The sequence below is a fragment of the Excalfactoria chinensis genome, chromosome 5, assembly GCF_039878825.1.
Source record: "Excalfactoria chinensis isolate bCotChi1 chromosome 5, bCotChi1.hap2, whole genome shotgun sequence".
NCBI classification, from domain to species: domain Eukaryota; kingdom Metazoa; phylum Chordata; class Aves; order Galliformes; family Phasianidae; genus Excalfactoria; species Excalfactoria chinensis.
Genome location: NC_092829.1, coordinates 56202731 through 56227247, shown reverse-complemented (window position 1 = coordinate 56227247; position 24517 = coordinate 56202731). Strand labels below are relative to the sequence as shown.

The 24517-nt window shown below is 38.4% G+C and overlaps 1 protein-coding gene across 3 annotated transcripts in view; it reads left to right on the top strand.

Moving 5' to 3' along the window:
• Positions 1 to 24517, top strand: part of NELL1 (neural EGFL like 1) — a 254069-nt gene that overhangs the window by 191165 nt on the left and 38387 nt on the right. For all 3 annotated transcript variants that reach the window (XM_072337622.1, XM_072337621.1, XM_072337620.1), the window contains exon 15: positions 3790 to 3885. In XM_072337622.1, the coding sequence (XP_072193723.1) occupies positions 3790 to 3885 (96 nt within the window). The remainder of the gene's footprint in view (positions 1 to 3789; positions 3886 to 24517) is intronic.

The window sequence follows — 24517 nt, the reverse complement described above, 5'->3', positions numbered from 1 at the left end:
CTTTGACTACAGAGGAAGAAATCCATTAGCATTACAGAGGGTAGTGTTCACTTGGGTAGAAATCTCTTGATGTTAGTAGATTCTGTTTCCTTTATGTGCAGAATATGACTTTACAGCAAAGGTTTACTGTCATAGTCTTTACTGTAATGGCATCTTCTCCTAATTTTCTTCACAAAACCTTTATTGCAAATTCAGTAACCATATTCTTTTTCAACGAGATTTCCAGACCAAAAATACTTTCAGTGGCAGGATTTATTTATGGGAATACATTAGAAGAATGATTGAACTGTGATTTATTTTTCTTGCATTAACTTTTTCTGAGTAGGAGGGAGACTACAGACAAGGTTTATAATTGGTAGCTCTGAGGTACTGTTGGTGCTTTTTCCATCCATAATAGCGTTTTGATTTTGGAGGGTCTAAACTGCAGATCCCCCACCCCGTAAGATGAATGACAAACCATAAGCACCAAAGCCGGTAGTTTTATGGGAGCATGGACGTTCCAGTTGATTTACTGTTCAGTCACAGCCGCTCCCTGTTGGGTCCTCTGTTCCGTGAGTGAGGTTTAAGTACAGAAGTGATGTAAAGATTTTCCATAATTGATCCCTCCTACTGAGAACACAAAGGACAAACATCATTGCTGGGAAAGAATTAATTTTGATAAAACGTTCTAAAAGTTTTCAGTCAGAGGCAGAAATCTGTCAGAGAAGAAAGTTCAAACAAGTGAAGCAGGTAAAATTACAAGCAGTTGAAACTGGGTTCCTACCATAATGGATTTTGAGCATTCTTAACATTCAGAGCTGTGCTATCAGCGCTGCCTTAGCTCTTATTTCTGACAGTTAATAAAAGTAGCCTTCAGACAAACGTGCTGATTTTGTAACTGTGTTCCCAGATTTGTGGTTTTGATGTTCTCTCTTTCTGCAAACCTACAATACAGGAATTAGAGGGTTTGTAGAAGAGTCATTTGAGGAACAGCAGGGTAATTGTGGACGTCTTCCTTGGCATTTCCTTTTGTAGCATAAAAAGAAAGAAACAAGCTACTTAAACGAGCCATTCAGAGCAGCTGGTCTGGGTTGCAGGGACCTTTTCAGCTTCTACAGAAATTGTGAGGAAGCATTAAAGTCTTTCATTCTGCAACCATTGCCCAGCTTCTTCCACAGCGTTATTCTCATTCTGACATCCCTATGACAGACCAGTATCTGGGTGATTCCTCCATATTGGGTAGAACAAAAACTTGTAATACTGTGATCTCTCCAGCTTTTTGTTTGTTGGATATTTGTGTATGTGTTTTTTTGTTAATAAGATGGAATTACTACATTATATGGCACATAAAGGAGAGATGAATTTCAAAAGACTTAACAAGTGCTCGATCACGTTTGCATATGCACGCAGGAGGTTGTGCTTGGGGATTGGTAAGCAGGAAGGACCAGGAGGTCCATGGCAGGCATCCCAATCTCTCTCCTAGATATCAACATCATGCCTGGCGGTGCCTGCAGGTGTCAAGATTCCCCTGCTGCTGATGGAATATAAGTTTTGCACTTAAAAGATTTCTAATCCCATCTCAGAAACCCAGAAACCTTTTTTTTCTCCTATTTATTTTAAAAGAGAACAGAACAAAACGTGAGCGCACCGTGCGCACCTCAGAATAGATGTATGGTAGGAAGCAAACATTTCACTGTATTGGCTATGGTGGCAAAGTGTGAGCGCTCTTACTCAAGCCCCATCAGTAAATACCTCTTTCTCCAGCTCTGACGTCTTCCAGTAGACGTGTGTTTGTTATAGACAATAAGTGTTTATTTTTTATGACCTTTATTACTTCTCTTTTAAGGAGCTTGTTCTTTCACTGAACATACATGATTGTTACGGAAAATAACTATTTTTTCTTTATTACTTTTTCTTTTTCCTGTGAACTTTAGGTATAGTTCTTTCCCTGTTCAATGTGCTGCAGATTGTGAAGAAACTATTCACTTTATTTATTTCAGTGAGGCTGATTATATTTCTCTCCTTTGCCCCTTATGTCTGCTTTGGCACAAGTTCCAATTCTCTTGTTGTGCAGAAGCTTATCACTAATTCAAGACAATCTCTGCTTCCTCTTGTTTCCAAATAGAAAAGAAAACGTAGATGAACTTAACTGGCACCTTTTCTGAGTATGCTGAGACTAGAAGTGAGCAAACTCTCAAGAGCTACAGCAGGAAGCTTCTAATATCATGTTTTTCATGTTTTCTTTCATACTCCTAATTTCAGCCTTCTGCAAAATTGTACTTTTCTACAAGTGTTTAATGAGAAGAAATTACTAAGTGCTGTTCTTAAAACTTGTTTCTCTTTTCAGTGGTTTCAAAATAGATATATTTCAGCAGATTCACAGGTGGAGTGCATGTGTCTATGAGCAAGAAGTATTACTGGACAAGAACAGGGCTTTCTCCACACCACTTCCTTGTGCCAGTCATAGGAGAGCTTATGTTCCCTTCTTGCCATCTTGTCTAAATCACTTCAGTGTTCCTCTCCTCATGTTATTCTCTATGAGACAGTATGATGTGCTACAGATTATGTTACAGTATATCAGTCTCTCAGTTCCATGAAGATATAATTATGGGCTTTTTTGCCTCTAAGCAGTTAAAAATTACAAAAGATGCTTCCTAGTCCTCAGTACTGTGTTCTCTTTATTTTTCTTTCTAGTGCAATGGAAAATAAATCCAAAACACTTATTCTGTTATCTAGCACTGTAGGCCTTTTCATAGCATTTGTAGCATCTTTTTGCCAACACTCCATCTGTGATTTTAGCTTGGAGAAAACACTTTTCAATTCTGTTATTAGCTTAAATGCAGAGAGCTACTGTTTAAATATTAATTGTGACTTTCCTCATAAGTGCAGTTAAGCTCACTGATTAAACTGAAGTTCAATATCTATCTAGGAGACAGCGAGGATTGTGTTTGTGGGTTCAGAGCCCACGCTTAGCCTTAACCAAGTTTTTGTTGGAGTGAGCAGTGCCAAACTGATCATGTCCTGATGCTTGCAGATACCTCTTCCCTCAGTTCCTCTCCTTGCAATAAAAAGGAAGAAGAAAAAACTATCATTGAATTGCACAGTTAGTGGGTGTATCAAGGACTTCCTGCCAAACCCGTATAACTGAGAAATACCACAGTGCTTGCCAGAAAAGCTGTAAGATTCATCATTAGTTTCAAATGCTAGTTATCTGACATGTACAACTGTGAAGTACTTGTGCGTTTCTGTCAAGAATCACACTTCAGTAGAGGCACTGTCCCGTGCTTGACACCTTCTCTTTTCAGCCATGGGCTCCCTCTTAATTCACTTTTTGATTCCACAAAATGCACACTACTTCAAGGTTTGTAATTTGAAAGTGCATTTAGAAACAAAACAAAAGGAAAAATACTAAGTTTGCAGACCTTTCAATAAGGTGCATTTGATAGAAGTGAGAAACAAGCAGTTAACAGCATCTGACCAGCCTGTTCTCTGTGGATCACCTGAGCATTGAAATTGTAGTACTCATATTAGGTATAATTGAAAGATCAGCCCCATTAAAATTGTATGCCGTATTTTTCCCTCTCCTCCTCCAGATGGTTATTAATCTTTTATTGGTGGTTTGCCGGCGGTGTAATCTGAATTTTTCCTTATATCATTTAAATGAGTTACTTCTCTTTATGTTTGCAGTTGGATAGAATTTTGATACTTTTAATTCTGTTAGAATTAGGTTGCTTTTGTTAGTAGCTTGCAAATGCATTAATGGGTTTGAAAAAATACTAAGTAGCATCACATATTCCTTTCATTTTTCAGCATTCTGTGAAGAAGGATGCAGATATGGTGGAACTTGTGTAGCCCCTAACAAATGTGTCTGTCCTTCTGGATTCACAGGAAATCATTGTGAGAAAGGTAAAGTTTCGCTGCAACTCGGTTTCTTTGGTAACGAGAAATAAGGCATGCTGCATTAAGAAACACTTGCTTTCCATTGTGTTGCTTTCAATTCATTCTGATTGATAATTTCTTTTCAGTGAAGACGTGTATTTTGATTCTTCCATAACTGCTTTTCTCTTCCTGAAAAACTATATAAGTCTAATATACAAGGGAAATTTTAAGCGATGTGTTGGTTTTGGCTTTCAGTGGGTACTTTTAGTTAATTACAGAGGATGGTAGGTGAGAAAACACTTATTACACCCATTTTTGTGATGCAAGATCAGGGTCACCTGCTTTTTCTGAATCTATTGGCAGACTAGATAAGAATTTGGATGCTTGCTTTTCACTGGAACTCTTAATAAATGATTCTACTTAAAAGTTGGTGGCTTCTGTCGCTTAAAGTTTTCACAGAACCATAAACTACTGAAATACAACTTGCTAGCGATGATTTGATTCCTTCAGCCTTATCCTAAACCTTTTCCATTTCAAGATTTGCTTCTAACAGACTTCCATAGGTCCACCTTTCCTTATCACAGCGATAACAGGTTCCTTGCCTGCCATTAGTTAGAAGAAAGTGATCTTACAGGACTCCATACAGAGCTCCAGTTAGGTTCCCTAAACAACGCATTTTGGGTTTTGTTTTCGTCTGTGTGCATAGCAGTTCAGTTTCACTTGAACCACCCAGTGACAGAATTTTCTCTTTTGCGTTTTAATTGGTAAACCTTTTGCATTTGCTCTTACTGGTGGAAATACTGTGAATTGTTAATGCAGGTGTTATGACACTAGTGTGAGAGACCACCTTTTACTCAAAGCTTGTCCAGTAATTAAGAAATTAGTGTATAACAGCATCTATTTAAATCCTGGCTGTTCTGGTATAATAGATATTAATTTAAACCCATTTGTCAACAGATTTGCTTTGAGTAGCTTCTGAAAACTCCTAAATCTTTATTATAGATACACTTAAATGATTGAATACTAAAATCCTATAGTTTTTGTTAGATTTTTTTAAATGATTGATGAATAAAATAAAGCTGTTAATATTTTCGCCATTAATTTGAATCCTGCTTTTTCTTGCCTATGGCCTTTGGATTATTTGTTTTAAACAGAGCTAAGTTCTCAGGCTACTGACATTCAGCAATAAGACAGCATGCATGCTCAAGCAATATGAGTAAAACCATCTTCAAAAGTCCGCTCTAATCCTGCTAGTTACCCTCGCTGATGAATTGTTTGTTCATTCCTTTCCAAAATGTCTGTTATTCAGAGGACATAGTACAAGCAGAGTGATGCTGGGTAGCTGGTACGAGTCCTATCAACATGAAAATAGTCCTATAAAACCAGTATCTGCACTGTCCAAGGGTTCCCTGCTGACCCAAGCAGTCAGTGGCTTTAGGGCAGCTTTCAGCTCAGCTGCCTACCGTTCTTTCATCTGTGAATCTTAAAAGCATCTTTTTTCCCCTTATGGCCGTAAAGGGACTTTCTTAACCAGAATACAGTCTTTAAATTGATGAAGTGATGGTTTAAAATTGACAAATGGATGACATAACTGCAATTGAAGGCTATGTTTTTCATGCTTTTCTATTGTTTTGATGTAAAATGTGAGTTAGCACACCAAGTAAAGGAAACACAGCAGGCACAGTACCCTTGGTATATCAGTAAATTCAGAGGTGTATATCAGAAGGAGCTGGCTTCTGTGTATAAAATCTGGAAGTCTGAAACCAGAAGGAACGTTTTCTGTTCTTTGGAGATGTGTAGGATTTATCAGGATTCTACTGCTCATGCAAATGATGATAACATTGAGAAATCTGACTTGCAAGCTGATTTCAAAATGAGTGGAGTTTTGGATGTGAGAAGTTGTCGTGTTTTAGTTGTATCAGCATGTTTGAAACCTTTAGCAGATATACCTTATGCCATATTCATATTTCAGTAGCTAGGTGAATGTCACGTGTCTGTGGTAACATCTTCAGCCTTCTGAAGGCACGCAAAGCAAAGAAAACTACATGCTGGGAGTAGAAAGGTGATGAATCATCTTTGAAGCAGGCCCCTTTGCTTACCTGATGACTCCTGGATGGTATAGTGGTGTCAGGAGCAGGACATAGTTCAGTGGAGACGTCTTCCTTCCTGGTCTCACTGAACTTTGCTGTCGTTATTTTCTTCTGTTGTCTGTAATCTTAGAAATAAACACTTTGTTTTGGTTAATGTACGGTAGCGTTCCTTCATTGACATAGTCCAAAGACTGTGAAAGGGTGGGACATGGCTTTGATTTTAAGCTTAAACGTTCCTGGTAAAATCTTGTCTAATGGAAGATGATGGTGAGCTGGTGCATGCCAGATGTAAAATGATGTGTTTTGGTAATGCATTCTATTTGCCATGCTGCATTTAAATATGCCCTTCAAGCTAACCACGCAGCAATCCCTCATCTGTTGTTTGTGAATAGAAAGGACACCGCAATGGCTTAAAACTGTATGATTCAAATTGGCTTTAACATCACGGAGAGGGTAAAATGAACCATCAGTCAGAAAGGTCATTGAAAAGCAGGTGCATTTACTTCTGAATATGAATCATGCGTTGCTCATTGGTTTTGTCTGCCTGGTGGAAATGATATCAGGTTAATTAAAAATTCAGAGATACTTGAGCAGTGTGAAATACACGCTGATAACTTACTCAGTTGAAAAGGTGAAATTAAAATATACATTTAAGGTGTATGTACAAATACATAATTCAGTGTGCTGCTAAGAAGATTTAGCTATTGCCAGCTGGCTTTACCTGAAGTGAGGAAATACCATAATACAGTTGCAAGGCTGCCTTTCCTTTTTGCATCCAGTGTGGACTGCAGATTGGCACCTGGAGATTCTGTCAAGTATCTCTTTTCATCCATTCCTTAGATTGCTTTGTTTTCTGTCAGTGTAGCTTGATGCTTTTTACAGAGCTGTTGTCATTTTCTACTTAGGATCCTATTCTATTATCTGATTAAGCTTTTTGTTTGCCTGTTTTGTTTAGCTGGGCGTGGTTGAAATAACTGAGCTATGTGATTATTACCATTTATGATATTCAACACAGTTGGGATACTTATGCTGGAAAGTTTTGATGTTAGAATTTTTGCTGACTTTGCTGTGCAATTCCAGCACGTATGTGTCTGCCTGCTGAGCTGGAGTTGTGCATCCTTAACTGTATATAATGCTGTTGGCTGAAGCCCAGGTACGCTCCTGGCAGGGATTTCTGTTAGAGTCTTCTGAGAGACATTTTGCTGTGCAGAGAGGAGTGCAGGCACAGTACTCTGAGAGTTGTTGGCAATGTGGAGCCAAGTGCCCTAATTTTCCATCCAGTAATGTTTCCTCCATCTCATGTTTTTGCAGCATCAAAAAAACCAAACAGCTTTATTCCTTGAGCTATTCTTTTGTCTCAGTGTGTGAGCCGCAGATTAGTGGAGCGGTGTTGTTGGTTTTGGAGACAGGCTTTGCCATTGTTCTGTTATTTGTGGAATGCTGGTCACTACTGTTATGGGCAAAGCACTGAGAATGAGATAGGCAGCACAGTGTGGAGAGGTATACATAGGTAGGAGCAAACATGATGAGTGAGTGCTTAGAAATGACAGTGTGCTGCAGGTATTCCATGAACTTCTTTGTGCATGTGGAGTCTTGTGCATGACACTAAGAAAAACAGACTGACTTTATATCTCCAGGATGGTGACCAGCAGTGGCTTATACTCAAGGTTATACTTTTGTGTGTGGTTTCGGACCATGTGTGCAAACGTTTGTTCGGTATTGAAGTGAGAGGTCATTTTTCATTATGTGTCATGGCTGAGAAATGTGTTCTGGATCCTGATGTATGTGGATGAAAAATCAACACTTGCAGTACTGTATTAGTTACATGGAGAATCTTCATAGCTTTCACAGGTGGGTGATGAAATGTTGCTAAGCTTATACCTTCAAGTTGGATAAGTCATGTATTTCAGGAAAATGGAGAGGCCTTTACTAGGTTCATTTCATATGTATTTGCAGTATCTAGAGTTGTTTGTCATCTGTGCAACTGCATACTGCTTTGTGTACTTGTCTCTTAAATTGCTTCTTTAGGAGTGTACTGTTTTCTGCAGTCCTTTGGGTAAAACTCCCTACGGTCTGTATTCCTGTGGACCCTGAAGGTAGAGAGAAGTGTGAGAATTCTCTTTCCATGTGCTGTGTTTGATTCTTGAGCTGGATCAATCCTTAACGGTGTAACTACCAGAGACATTTCAGTTGAGGAACCTGGTTTTAAAATATAAGCAAACAGAACTCAAATCAAAACCGAGGAAGAGATTTTCAGTGAGTACAGGAAGATAAAATTGAAAACTCCCTACCTTTCTCCATCCAAAGTCATTTTGTAGAATATGAAGCAAGGTTTATTTCGGGAAACAAACCAGCTGTGCTGCTGCGGGCATAAGGCTTTGCATTAGATTCTTTCTAAAGCCTCTCATTTCAAGGTGAGGCAAAGCTAATGCAGTGTAGTACAGAAGGGCTGAAGTGAGCGATGCTTTACTTACTACAGAAAATGGTGGTTGTGGTTGATGCAACACTCCTGAGGGTGTGACAGATCCAGAGAAGGCAGATGCTCCAGGTGGCTGAGGTTACCCTGCTTCATTTGTTGCAAAGCTGTTCACAGCATTTGTCCCAGTGGTGCTCATTGCAAGATGGCAAGAGGTGATATCTTAATGTGATAGAAGAAACAAAGCTGTCATTTGTAAAGATATCAGGGAATAGATGAAAGAATATCCACTAGAAAAATCTCATTAAGATGGCCTCTGAGGATCAAGGGGACATCTGTCTGCAAATCAACAAATAATTCTTAGTAGAAGCAAAAAGTTGTTTGTTCTTTTTCACAGTGCCAAGCTAAGCCAAGAAAAGTAAAGTCTCCCAGATCAAGAAGATCATTTGCTCCCTTAGCTGACCATAGCATGAGGAGACCAGGCTACTTTCTGTAGTGCTTCCACTGCCTCATATACTGTAAATGCTGAGGTTTAAAGGCCAGGAGAAATATGAACCAGAAATTTGTTTTGTAAGGGATATTTTTGTTGCTGTGAAGTTTTTGTTATGTTCAGGTATCTGGTTATATCTATTTCTTTTGCTTTTAATGAAAGCAATATTCACTATATTAATCTCTACCGTTAGCTGAGATTATATCTTGACATTCCAGCTAAAAAATGCCTCTAATATTCTAATATTTTCTTGTATGGCTTATGGTCATAAAATCTCTCTTTCATAGCCTTCAGACTTGGTGAGAGATATCTTTTTTGTTTGTTTTTTTAAGTCACAGAAAATTATTTTATGTTTCCTTTAGTCCACAGAATTGTACTTAGGAACTGAGTGGTATTATTCTGCTGATTCTGGTTGGGATCATGCGTGCTATTCTAGATTTCCACACTCTGAATTTCTCAAATTCTGCTTTCCTCCCCTACCAGTGTCTAAATGCCTATTGTACCTGTCAGGTATTACTGATGCAATTTTAAAAGAAGAAAAAGGCAAGATTTAGCAAGTTGACATCTAATTTGCATTTGATTTAATACAGTACAGTGTAATCAAGAGATAATTTCTGTTTATAAGACTTGACACTGCAGAGAAGATCCAAGCCCAGATTTTAGTATTTTTGCTCTCTTGCCTTAATGTTCACAAAAATACCTTTAAATAGTATCTTGGCAGGCCATCTTTTTTTGCGTCCAAGTTCCAGTTCTAGATGTTCTTGAATTAATATCTTGTGATGACCATCTGTAGAACTTACTATAGAGTTTGTAAAAATAGCTGTTATATTTGATTCTTCCTTAGTACATTAACAGTGAAATGAAAATGGCACGGGGTATTTAAAGAGTGAGTGGATACAACTTCAGGATGTCAGTGGCTTTGTGTTTTCCTTTTGTAATGAAGCAATAGATTTGAATCCTTTGTTGCATCTTTCTTACTGATGTGTAGGTCATAAAAAATCTAAGCAGAAAATGACAGAATGTTTTTTTAGAAGGGAAGAAAGAGAGGTTCTGGCTTATCTAGATCTCCATTGATTAAGAAACAATTAATAGAAGGAAAAGCTCCTAAAAAAATTATGCTGTCTCCTTTAGACTAAGGTAGTGACCTGCATTCAGTCTATTAAAAAGCTATTAGAAATTGTCTTGAAGTTAGAGATAAGTTAGCTTTATAGCAGTATGGATGTAACTGGTTGAAATTACATGGCAACTTTTTGATGTGATGAGAACTGAAAAACATAGCTTTCATTAAAGAAAGTTTAGAGTACAGTGTCTGGTTTTGATGATCACAGGATCATAGGGGTTGGGAGGGACCTCTGAAGATGATCCAGGCCAGACCCCTCTGCTAGAGCAGGTATCCTAGAGGAGGTTACACAGGAAAGTTTCCTGGTGGGTTTTGAATGTCTCCAGGGAAGGGGAGTCCACTACCCTAGTGGACTGTCACCATCAAAGTCAAGTTTTTCCTCATGTTTTTATGGATTTTTTCTGTGTTCTGATTTATGCCCATTGCCCTTTGTTTTGTTGCTGGGCATCACAGAAAAGGGCCTGGTTCCATCCACTCCCACTGATGAGATATTTATAAGCATCGATGGGATTCCCCCTCAGTCTTCTCTTCTCCAGTCTGAACAGTCCCAGGTCCCTCAGAATCATCTTGCAGTTCTGAAATGCATATGTCAAAAGGATAAGGTGCTTTTCCTGAGATTGGAGGGACTTTCACAAATAGAGGGTTGCCCATATGGCTGGCTTTAGTAAGAAGATGCAGAGCACAGTGCTGAAGATGAAAGTGATGTTGGCAGGCAAAAAGGAGGTGGCCTATCTTTCCTAGAGAGAATGAGCATGCTGTGAGGAATGTGGGCAGTTCTGAGCAGGTAATAATGGTTAGGGCTTCTCTTTACAGTCTGTTTAGTGCCTGGAAATCTCTGCTTATTCCTCTTTCCTTTGTTTGATCTGCTGCTACACATAGTGTTAGGTGATTATTCATCTATAAATTCTAATTATGCAGTGCAGAAGGGAAATAATGTTTTGAAAGAGATGGGTAAACTAACCAGTAGCAAACTCCTAAGCTCTAAATAAAAAGCTTTGTGTTCTTTCTGAACTTTGTGCAGCCTACAGAGCCAAATTTTCTTCAAAAGCATTGCTCAGACTGAGGCTATAGAGTTTGTTTACCACTGGTGGCCTTGTTGCTTTGGCCTTTCAACAGAGAATACTGAAATTTGCCTATAAACAAGGAGCATGACTTGAGATGCTCTGAGTTCTCTCAGAGAGGTACTTGTGTTTCTTGAGGCGTTTCCTCTTGGCTTCAGGGAGAATTTCACATGTGTTAAAGCATCAGGATCTGGTGCAGTTGAATTGTGTGAAATGAAAAAGAAATTATTAGTGAAATAAAAGAGCATTTAGATTGGGGTTTTTAAGTGAAACAAGCTGTGTTAGTTGCGTTTATCAATGATAAACATGTCACCTTTAACTCACTGATCTATGGCACAAATGAAACTAGCTAGTCTACAAGTAAGGTTCTATTTAAGCTGGGTACAGCATTCAGTCTTCTTAGAATAAATGTGAGGCTCAGAGGCTGCATTTCTACCAAAATTTAATACAATGAATACTAATGTATTTCACGAGTGATCTCTTTGAAGTTATTCAAGGTGTAGTGAGAAAATACATAGCTCGGTAATCAGAACCATCAGCATTATTTCTTTGAGAAATAATGTGACGTGGAAGAAATGGAGCAAAACAGCATGCTGAAGTTGTAGAGGTGTTAGATATTTAATTCAGCTTTCTTGTGTTTTTTCTTTTTAATTTAAGGAGGGTTTGTGTTGTTGTTGTTTTTTCCTGAAGAGCTATGGTATGAGAAGGGCATTTGAAGCTGTTAGAAGGGATACAGCAGGAAAACAAGTCAGCTTCCAAGATACCAGAGTAACTGGCAAGATCTTTTTCCATTTGAATAGGAATTCAACCCTAGAAAAAGAGCCAGTGCAGCTTGATTTCACTTGTTTGATGTACAGAGGAAGAGATCACATCCACATTCATATATTTGGAAAGCAAATAAAGTGACATAGTTATGTTTCTCTCTTACATGACTTATGTAGATTGTGCAATGAGGATAGCTAATCCAATTATAGTGCTGCAGGAGTAGGGGTGAGAATGAGTTAAACTCCTGCTGAAGAGTGCCATCTTTTCTTTATTAACTGAAGTATCCTCTATAACACTTATAATTAAGCTGAATTCTAGTTTTTCTGAGTGTTTTTGTAAGAGTAACGCCCTTTTTGAATGGTTTTCTCCTAGCAGCATTTCAGACTTGAGTTCTTACAGAATCATAAAGTCATTAACATTGGAAAAGACCTCTTTAGATCATCCAGTCCAGCTGTCTACCTACCACCGATACTGCCCACACCACTACAGTGAAGAAAGGCCTACCAAAGAAGTAGTGACTCCTTGCAGCTGAATTAAAATTAGTGTATGGACTTCTTTGGGTTTGTTCTCACATCATTCCACAGACAAGAAAAGAAATAGAAGGTTTTGCTGATCTGGAAGTTTGAAACCTTGTTTTTCCTCTTCCAAAGCTTTTTTTCTGCATCAGATGAAATGTTTTCATTGTCTGTAGTTTGTCTGTGAAATGTCTACTTTGCTTTAGAAAGTGCATGATGTATCCAAAGATACCTCTGAATTTTCTTCTGGATAATCCTATATATTATGGATGGTGAATTACCAAAAAATCAATAGAGTAATACCTACTGGGTGTGAGAAAGGCCTATGAATATATCTCCTAAGAAGTGTGGCATTAAAGACTGATCTAGATTCAGAGCTTTCAAATTGACAATGCAGATTCCTGTTGCTTTTGTTAGGCTTTTTTTTTTCCCGTGACAGAGAAAGAATATACAAGATGCTGAAGTAATGCTGTGCTTAATATATGTGTGAAGCATAAACATAACGTGGATTGTTCTGGTTGAATGTTTTCTTTGCTAGTTCCTTTATGATTGAGGTAGCTATAAAATAACAGTCATACTCTACCTCAAGAAGCTGGGAGTCAGAGTTATTTTCCAACTTTTTATAATGCTCTGATAAAAATCAGTTCAGTCCTTCACATTTGCAGCAATAGAGTTCTTTCTCAATGCATCAGTCATTTTATTTTATTTTATTTTATTTTTTTGCTTTTGAAAAGGGAAGCTCTGATCTAGCGGCTCAGTTCAATAGCTTGAGTTTCCTACCACTTAACCAGCGTAACACCAGATTTATTTCTTTCAACGCATAATATCTGCTGAGTAGATCAGTCATTTCAGATGCAAACATAAATGGCGGGGATTTTATGCAAAAGAGTAAAATCCACTTTCTTTTTTGATTTTTTTTTCTTTTTTTCTTTTTCTCTTTTTTTTTTTTTTTTTTTTTTTTTTCTGAAGAGACATTCTCCATATGCTGGCAATCTAATCTTTGGAATGGTACTCATTTATCTTCTGAGTGAGACATAAAATGAAAGCCCTAAACACTCCTGGTCATTAAAGATACAGTTGAACCTATTTCCTATTTCAACTCAGGTAATTATGTTCTCCCATTTCTTTAGCAATGTCTGTCAGAGAAATCACTTGTTTGAAACAGCTGTCTGGTTAGCACGGAGTGGCACCCCATGCCTTAACTTTATAGATGGCTGTATTTGTGATAGCTTGCAGACCCTTTCAGCTTTTGAGAGGAGTTACATCGTTTTAAATGGGATTTTTTCTTAGGTGGAGTACAAGCATATAGACTTGTTAGTGAGAGCACACTCATCCACTGTCCTCATTGCATCGTCCTAGAAGTAGTGATATGTCCAGCATGGGCGGCAGAGTTCAGCTTGAAGAGGTAAAGGTACTCACACACATGCTGGGAACTAAACTCTGTGATCCTTATGGGTTCCTTTTGACTTGAGATAGTTTATGATTTTACTGGATCTTCTTGTTGGCAGGCAGTCAGCCACTTTGAGGATCTGCAAAAAGACCAACACCCAAACTCTGCTTAGGAGTTTCCTATGTATCCCCCTATCCTATAGCAGCCACTCAGTGACTTTGGTGGTAGGTATTCCTTCCTTGTTTTAAGGGGGATGAAGTACATTGTTCTGATCTCCAAAAAAATTTTGTTTTTATTTGTTTTTTAATAGTTAGCCAGGTTTGACAACAGTCTGTCCTTTCTTTCACAGTTCCAGTGGAAGTTTTCAGGCTCAGCAGCACTTTGAAGAGAGTTCTCTCTTCTCTTAAGTGCTCAATAATTACTTAAATTGTTCTGCTGTTGAGCAATCAGGTGTGGCCAGTACATTTAGTTTACTTGCTTATATGACCAGTCATGAAGACTGAATATCAGTTAAGAAATGCTTTGTGAAGGCCCCCTAGATTTCCATTTGGTGCTTTGGAACACAGGTGGGTACACTGTGGGTGCTGTTTATGTAATGATTTATGTGTGGAAAACAATTACTTTGGCCAATTCTTTGGCTAAAAGTGCTTACACTTTCTAGGAAGACAGTTGGTAGTTCCTCCCTCTTTCTCTCTCTCTCTTTTTTTCTTTTAACCAGTGTCTGAATATAGAATATCTGGAACTGCCTTAGCCCTTACAAATACTTAAGTTTAATGATGTGACGAGTTTTCCTTTATGCCTGTTTGTCTGATGAATGCTCATTCTGTGACTTTCCACAGCAGTTATCCTAGCTGTCATCCTCTTTTACCCACCATAACTCTGGAAAGCTCATCTGTGAGCCCCAAATATATTTTAAAAGGGACAAACAAACACACACCAAAACTCTGCATGCTACGGGGGCCTTTGTGTTTCATCTGTTATAGCAGAGGCAGATTGTAAATCCTTCAGTTAATGGAAGCTGCCTTTTCCTTTTCCAGCTAAAGCCTCCCTTTCAGCTCCCCACCTTAAACTATTGTATTTATTTTAGCTGGTTGTGTGGAGAAAGATTTAATTCATAGCTCAGAAATTTTCTTCCATCTTCTTGTCTCAAATCTTGTTTCTTCTCCATCTTTGTATATAGAGTTCAGAGCTGATGCAGTTTGTGAGATGTGTGTGCTGATAGCAGTAATAACTCCCTCAGTGCTCCCATTAATCATTTATAGGCTATTGAGTCAGATACGGTGTGATAATGCCTAGCTGTTCCTACAGCCTCTCCTTTCAGATGACTGAGTCATATGGTCCTTTTGAAAGAGAACTTTGATTTTTATTATTATTACTTTTTTTCAATCGTCTCACTATCTTTTTCTCAGTTGGCTTCATTAGATATGTTCATTCCTAAATAAGATGAAAGAAAGTTGCATGAATAGCTGGATGACAGTTGATCACTGAGAATACAGAAGCTGATCAATAATGACCAGAATTTCTGATCCTAGAGTCTGTCTGACTGGTTTCACTGTGGGGGATTTTTTCAGATCTCTCCATGATACAAGGTTTACAGGTGTAAAAAGAATAAAGGTCTGCATTACACAAGGAGTAGGCAGTCTACTAGTCCAGTTACTACAGAAAGGCTATTTGTTGTTGCTTTCGGTTGTCATAGTATTACTAACAGTTGCTGTACTCAATGTTAACTAGCAAAATGAAACTGATTAACAATCAGTCCACTTGCTGAATGATTTTCTCAGTGAGTTGGAGTACTTCAAAAATAATTCATGATAGCCTCTTTGGAGGATTCTTTTTCCAGGGAAGAAACATGCAAATTGGGTATTCTGCTGATTCTGTAACACACAGATATTGGAGAATATTGAAAGGCTGTGGATTAGTTATATATTTACTTAAGAAGTGTAAGAATTGTACTCAGTTTTTCCAGGTAAGAGCAATTATTCCAGACTTTTGGGCTCAAGATAATGCTATGGTTTGATGCTCTAGTTCAGATTGTTTTAGTAAGTGAAAAAGCACATACTGAAACTAGGAATCACTGAATTAGCATAAAGCATGTGTTTTATAAAGTTGGTTGTGACATATATAACAATATACTTTCTTTGTAATCACATTATAGACAATTAAGATTATGACAGGTTAGGCATTTAGCAGATTAACAATACAATCTAAATTGGAGCAGGTAACCTGATCATCATGTTGTTCATTTAAAACATAGCTCAGTTTTTGCTATATCATTTAAAACAGCAGTTAGATGAGGCACCGTGGCACTTTGTGGACATGCAGTTTGTTTTTGCTTTGGGCACAGCTTAATAAATTTGTCATATGAAAAGGGTGGACATCGTAGGTAGTTGGTCATCTATCTCAGCATCGGCTATTCCATGAAATAGTCTGCAGCTGTTCTTCTAAGGTACCAGGCAGGTGAGACAAACGGCGAACAAACAGGTGGTATAAAGTTAGGAGAGCTCTTGGGTTTCCTTTCACAAGTAAAGATCCCACTGAATTTGACAAGGTTATAGACTAGGTCATTGAGGACAGAGCCATCTTAACAGAGCCAGGTAAAAGATTATCTTTGGGTTTTTAACAGTCAAGGTAAAGTCTTGTTTGAGAATGTACTGGAAAGGTTATATAGCTATTAAGGGCTGATTCAGCTGCATGTGTTTCTTCCTGCTTCCAGGAGGAAAATCACAATCAACACATTAAGTTACGCCTATACAGTTTGTGGATATGTAACGCATATATAATACAGTTCATATTTGATTGAAGTCTGAATCTTTTCTGAATTATCGAGAAAGGAGTGCAAAAATTATTTGTAAATGTTGTCAGATAATCACAGTATTCACAAAGTCTCATTTATTTTTCTTATTCTTTCTTCTCAAAAGCACACAGTGTTGCTGTGAGCATTCTGTTCCTTCCACAAGTAATTTGAAAGTGAGATAATCTAATCTAAATTCAGTGTAAATATAACTACTGTTAAAATATGCTTTCAAGATTAGCAGGTTTACATGTGCAGTGTGTGGGGTGCAGGTCACCCCTTGTTTTCTGAAAACAAGGATTTCTGTGTCTAAACTGTGTGTTGCTGATTCTAAAGTGTAATTTGTCATTTCTGCATGTGTTTGCTCTACGGAGATCGGTTCACACAAAATACTGCATGGCCATTTCTTTTTCTTCCTAATGTTGTGGATCTGTTCTGAAACAGGACTCCAGAATTAGACAAGTGAATATTTGTGGAGAGGAATCCTTATATAACAACGAGGTGGAATAAAAATCAGACATTTGCATTCTAATTCTGGGTTTCACCTTTGCTAGCTTTGTGTGTGTGTATCAATTTAGAGTGGCTTAGCAGGGAGGGAATGGCTGACAAAGGATGTAAAGGCTGCACAGTCAAGAAAAAAAGTGAGGAAGAAAGAACTTTGTGTCTTTTTCATCTGATCATACAGTGTGCAGCACCATTAGTTGCAGTGCTGGTGCCATGATTTTTCAAAGACTTGAGATATTTTCCCAAAAGGTTTCTCTCTATCAGCACCTCCACAACTGTAAAGGCAGCTCCACAAGAAAGCAGCGTGCTTATGCTGTGCAAGCCATTGGCTAGTAAACTATTAAACTTTCTCTCTGTTGTTTATTGTTTTATCCACATGTGGATAATGATGATATAAAATACCTCTACAGGGTTGTATGAAATGCTCAATAATAACATTGGACAGGCTTACATTAGGAAGGAGACCGAATTCCTTTTCTTTAGAACTGCAGTGCTTGAAGGATGTTAACTGAGTGGTGAAAAGGGTTATGATGCTTTTTAATAGACGTCTTTTACATCTACCTCCTTAGTTAGACAGATTGCATGGTCATGTGGATAGATAATGTTGCACAGATATTACCGTCCTTGTGGTGCTTCACAGATCAAGCTTTTGATTTCTGTGTTCATCTGCTCTGTGCATTTAGATGTGAGAATTTCTAACACGGTGCACTGCAAATTTGGTTGCAGACTGTGAACTTGTATCCATATAAGAGTTATGAATGGATAGTATGGTGAAAATATTTTAGATCTAAAAATAATGAAACAACCACCAACCACGTGCGGGGCTTCTTGCTGTAATTCACTATTCAGTACAACGAGCAGCTTATTAATATTTTAAAGGAGAGCCTTTTCTCTAAAATAATTGAGTGGACGTAATTATTTGTTTTAGCAGGGAGGTTTAAAACCGAGAAATTGTCTGCTGGTGTGAAACCGTTCTAATGCTGCTGGCTATTATTATATTATGGAGCTGTATCTTAACAGAAGGCATTTCTGCCCTGTCATCTTCATTTAATACAGCCATTTTCAGCTTTATTCATTTCACCTGGGTTAGATTTGGTTTACGCTGTAATGCAATTTATGTTATTAAGTACGATTCTCACTGATCTCTCATTCTGAAAGATACATGTAGCACAAGCCTGCAACTTGCCTTCAGTTTTGCTGTTGTAATTACCCAGATCTGCTTACATCAGAAGTATACAAGTAATGAAGCTGGCAAGAATTTAATATAATGGAAAATGACCTCTGAACAAAGGCACTAATTTAGTGTGCATGTATCTCGTGTGTGATGTTTTAGGTCCCTTTATTACACTTCCCATATTACTTGTTTGTGCTAAAACCAACAGAGGAATACGTGGCTAAACATATTGCTGCTGCAATATTCAATGTTTGTAAAAGGAAAGTGTATTGTCTTTGATTAGCCTTTTCATTGACTTCAGGCTGCTTTTGCAGACTTTCTTACCCAAGATAATTTGCTCTTGACATTAAATTATGCTTTCAAATGCTATAGATTGTTTCTAGTATTAATCTAGATTGCATAAATGACTTTAAAGATTCCTGGTAGGAATGCATTTCTGCACAGAAAGTAATGAAGTCTTGAGACTCAGTTTTGCTATGAGAAATAAAAGTTTGCTGCATGTCTCACAGAATGTGGGCTTTTGCTTAGCTTTATCTTCTTAGTTCTTCAGTATTCTGCAGACTTCTGTTTTACCATTTTGAGTAGGGATGAAGTTTCTGATAGCAGAGTGCTCAGAGCAATGGCTGGGACTGAATGCATGCACTCAAGTGGTACGAAATCATCCTGCACATGGTTTTTGTTATTTCAGCCAGCATAATGCGCTCATGCCATGTTTTGTGCTGGTTAGTTTTCTTTCACTAGGGATAAGATTGGCTGAGGCTTGCCCATACAGTGCTCAATGTGACCTGTCTGGAGTAAGGCTGGAATAAATGTCCAAACAGAGAGGAATGTTATATGGCCAACTGATAGAGGCTGGAGTGAGCCCTTGCTTAGAAACGCAATGATTTTAACTTGTCTCCAAAAGAAAAAAAAACCTTGGATTGTCTTTTGACCTCTTGTTTTCAACAGTGTGTTAGGGAACTGTCATGATTTGCTATTTAATGAGTCTGATAGAGCTGGTAAGTAATACTGCATTAAGGCCAGTAAAACTCAAATGGTTGCTGTGATATATTCACTGAGGTGTGTTATTAACAGATATGGGTTTGTGTGTGATGGAGATAACAATACAGATGAAAACAGAGAAGCTCTCCATGCAGAACGACTTAGTGCAGAGTGCTAGTGCTCTTGAGATTGAGCTTATGGGACATATCCCACCAACGTGTGCTGTTTTCTGGGAGATTGCTAACCCTCATTTTGTGGCATGAAAAACAGATATTAGTGTCAGTTTTTAAATGGCAACTGGTTGTCTTGAGGAAGAAAGTACAGGAGGTGGGAGATCAGGGATTTGACCACTGGAGGTCTGAACAAGAACTGTTTGAAACTTCTCAGAGTTCCAGTTCTTTGAGAAAAAGATTGATTGCCCCTGTGAGGACAATGGCAGCTACTCCTCCAAAATCATCATTTGTGTCTGCTGCAAAAGCAATGTAAAGCGAAGAACTGTCATACCCCACATGCAATCTCTCTTCTCTCAGCTTCCAATTAAACGCACTCGGCTTCATGCATTCGTCTTCTTTATTGATTCTTTTTTTTTTTCCGTGGGAAGTAGGATTGAAAGAAAATAATACTAAAACATGGATTATACAAAAGCCTTTTTTATGAGCTATAAACTGTGATTGTTCTTTCATATCCTCCTCCTCCTTTCCTACGTGAGCACAATATGAAAAATGTCCTGTGATTGAAAAGTCTTCAATCTGCTTTGTCAACAAAGGTCTCTCAACTCCTGTCCATTTCTTCCCACTGCAAACTTTGTTGTACTTTGCAGGGCATGTCTGGAAATAGAGCATAAATCTTTGGGCAGTCAGCTTATGTGAAAGAATGTGTTCTTGTGACTGAAAATTGTTTATTTCTTGGCTGTTATTGGTTGAAAGGGTTCTTATCACTGCGGGGCGGTTAGCAGAGTTGGATGTGGCTCCTCCCAGTACTGCTGAGCTTGCTCAGTCTTCTCCGTGCAAAAAGGCTGACATCCAGAATAGGAAGGAAATACTTTCTCCAGGTTTATGAAAGGGGACAGTATGTGTTGGTACGTAACTGATAAAAGCCAACAGCCTCATCAGTTTTAAGTGCTCTGTGATCAATAGCTTTCAGTGGCAAGGGAGCCTGCTTGGTTCTGGAGTAAGAGTGGTGTGCTGATGACTTCTATTTTTTCTATCTTTTTGCTTGCTTTTGTGTGCTCTCTTTCTTGGTGTTCCAAGGTATTCAAACCATTTTTGATTCCCTTATCCATTTCCTCTGCCCTTTACCGTTGTTAATCTCCGCAGCTAAACCAAGTATTTCTGTGGCATTTGTGTTACCTTACAGAATCAAAATAGGAGGGAATAGAAAAAAAGGGAGGGAGACTTTAAGCATTTCAGTGAGCAGCTGAACTAGAGACTTAAGTTGTTTCGAATCCATATTATCCTCAGGGAATGCTGCATTAGCCTCAACAAGTACTAATTAGATAAGACGTATTTTTGTGCCTCTGTCCTTAAAATGCAGTGAGTATTCTCTGCGGAAGGATGGGGAGAGGCTGCTTTGTGAACAGCTTCTTCTGCTGTGTGACTGAAATAAATGATGGCTCTTTTTGGTTTGAGGTATACATTGTTTTTGTTGTTCATAGATCTCCTGCTGCTCATGCATGCTGGGAAACAAATGCATTTCTTCTATGAGAAAATAAAACCCAGAGTTGGTTTTCTCAAAGCCTGTTTTGATCCTCAGCTGAAAATAAGATTATTGTCGGCTTCCTTGGCCGCTCCAGGTTGTCTGTTGCCCTCCTCATCTGGTCTGAGAGCATGTAACAGAAATGATAAAAAAGGATAGCCATATCAAGGAGTTCTGTAAGCCCTGAATTTCAGAGAACATTCTCTCTTTGATTAGCATTCCAAATAAACAACTTTCTTCCAAAGAAAAGTGTATTTTGACAGGCCAGATTACTGTATTATTGCCAATTATATCTTTTTAGGAAGGTGAAGAATCTCAAATTTATGTCAGGCTTCGGTTTGAATCTGTCTCTGTATAAACACAAGTGTACATATGTGTCCTGTAATAAGACTGCTTGTTTCATCTTTCTGAGCAGGGATGCAGAAAAAGAGTGTTGGCTGTGCTCATCAAGAACCACATATAATCTTCTGAATGTCAGACCACTTCTACTGGTGCTTAGAATTTGAATATTTGAGATGCTAAAATGTTATTTTTCAGTCATTACTTGTTGCCCTTGTTTGTAGCTGGTGTGGATGGAGTTATTTTTGTATGGCTTTCCTACCCAGAACACATGGGGTGTTTTAACTTTTCCTCTGAAACACCACGTTTTCAGAGGTCTTTCAGTCTAAACAAACTACTTGAGCACCAGGAGAGGTGAAAAACCAAGTGTGTTACCAAAGTTTCTCAGAACTAGCACAAATACTTCGTTAGAAACTCACAGGCAACATGGGGAACATAGCTGGGGGAGAGAACATCGTGTCCTTATAGTACTGGATACTTGGCAAGTAAATTTTGCTGCTGTTAGTATGTTATCTGTGTATTTTTAACTTGGAAACCCTACCGAAATGTTTCTTTATGCAGAATGAATGGCTAATCATTCACCAGCTGCCCCATTGCTGCTTTCACAGCCCCATTCAGACTATTCAATGAGATGTATGCAGTGCAAATTGGCAGACACTGGACGTATTGGAATGAGATTTGGTCAGAGCAAATGGTGAGAAAAAGCAAATCTTTTGTTTTTTGCTTTCTGGACAGGTTGTAAGACTCAGAGGTTTCATAAATGTTTTCCCTGAGATAAGGCTGACTGGGTCTAATGCTTGGAAACAGCGTGCTAGTGGACAATTATTTCTTTATTTACAGGCAGTGTGTCAGTTCTGATTCTGCGTGCATTTCAAAACTGTTTCCCTTGAGCATTGTGTTAGTGCATTGTAGGTGTGAAGATGAGCAAGATCAGAACTACTATTTCTTTACAATACAGAAGAGTGCAGAGGTATCATTACTGTTGTTAAAAATGGATAACCTCAACAAGGCATCCTACATCTGATTTGGCTGTCGCTAAATCTAATATGACCAGATATCCATTGAACCAATTTATGAAAAATAATCTTCGCAGCCCTTTGATCCTATTAGAGGTATGTGCATAAACAGGTGGGATTTTTGTTGTAGTTCTTGCTTCTTTGGTTTTCCGTTTAAGGTTGTTGACAAAATAGACTTGGAGTGACATGGTATGACTTTTAAGTACTCGTTCATCTGAGAGTGTTGTTCTTTCACACAAAAAGTTTCTTAGAAAATGCCTTGTAATCAAAAGGCAGTGATAATTTTCCAGTTCAAAATGAAAACTCCCACAGCATGTTCATTTTGACAGGGTTTATGAGTTATAGTCTCATTCCTGAAAGTGCACTGATGACCAGCTTGATAGGGAATTTGTCATGATTTATAGGTGATAGAATGATGCTGTACAAGGTGAGAACCATATTCAATTTAAAAATGAGAGCCAAATGAGAGCCTAGCTAGCAATACATCTGCTTGACCTCATGAACAGTATGAGGCAGTTCTTTCAGTATGTTCTTTTAGTATGAGTATTGATCTTTCATAGGAGTGCCCCAAATGATGAGTTACACTTCAGGCTAGGTTTACACTGAATTTTATTGCTGCCTCTGTAAGGCCAGCCCCACTGGAAGGAGATACCTCAGCTGGGTTGACCTCTTTGCTGTGGGGAGAGACTGTCTGTGGGTTCACTGTTCCCTGTGTTGCTCTGGGGAGGTGGGGGCAATCCCACCCTTGCTGCAAGCATTTCTCAGCCAAGTGGCACATTCTGGCTTCCTGGGGAGGGGAGAGAGCAGGAGGGCTTCTGAATGTCTCTTGCCACTGCTCAGAAGTAAATAATAGCACAGAAGCAGTAAGAAGCATTTCTTCAACCTCCTCACAGAAGTGGCTAACCTCTTTAGACAGCCTAACACTGCTTAGCAAGGCACCTTACAGTGTAAATGCTTTGAGAAATGAGATGAGAAAGGCCATAAACTCAGGCTTAGCACAACTTGCTGACAGTAATCACTCGAAAGACCAAAGTGCTTTCTAGCAATTGAAAAATATACATGGAGGCATGGGGAGTGGGTTCGTTACCTGTATTTTTCCACCCTGTGCCTCCACATCTGTTAGGTTTGAGGATAAGCTTTCTTCTTCTTTGTTACTGATGATGGGAAGCCACACTATCACCTGTAGCTATACACTGTAGCTGGCAAGCTGTAGGATGAAGTATTTTTGGAAAGTCATTAAAAATGTAAACCGAATATGCTTGTGTTGCCAAGTAAGAGTCAGATTTTATCTAGGAGTTAACAGGCACTGTTCTAGACAATAACAGAACTGTCAGCTTCTGCAGGAAAATGTCAAAGCAACATCCTTCAATATCTTGTAATTTAATTTATATATTCCATTCCATGTATGTGTGGTTGTTGCACTTGGAGTCAAGCACTCTTAAAATGAATATTTACCAAATAAAGAATTTAGTAACTGCCCTAAAATGTGATCAAATATATTGCTGCCTTTAAGGAAAAACACTCGATTTTATTCTGACTGGCACTGATTTTCTACAGTTGTAACTTTTGTTGAGCTAGTTGGCAGTAATGAATAACAGTGGACCAAATTTTCTTGAAATCTTTCTCTTTTGTTCATCTGTCTACTGGCTTTTCTGTTTGACACAATGTGTAATACTTCAGTTGTGAACCTGGCTGAACAAAAATGTCATCCTCCGCTCTAGAGGTTGTTAGATTCTACTTCTAGGAATGTGGCACACTCCAATTCCTCAAGGTAAAACTCTTTAATGGGTGCATTCTTCAACAAGAGCCCAGTTACTCTGTGATTGAATACTATGGGAAAACCAAGGTAAAATTTTGAAACAGAAAAGAATCCTGCCAAGTTTGATTTGATGGGCTAGTCACAAAAGCAAAGTAGTGAGTTCTTGCCATTGTGGGCAGGAGAAAGAGAAATAGGAGGGCCTTTACAAATCTGTACTTAAAAGAAGCTGTTCATAGCAGAATATTTTGAAGTATCTCATATAAAGGTATCTAATAGACCGGAAAGAATTTTAAATACAATATGTGGGACATGTGGCTCATTCTTTGATTTGGTGCCAGTATCTGAACTCAATGAGCTGTGTTGCCTCTTCTTCCTCTCCTAACAAACACATTTATCAGAACACTGGAGTAATGAAAGCTGCATAAAGAAACAATGTGGTGTTTTGTTGTTTTGTTTTGCTTCTTGATCTCCTCTTGAAACCCTGCTTTCTTGGCATCTTCTCCAGATCATGTGTTGGTCCATATCTCACATTAAGCTCTTTGTCTGCTCTTTA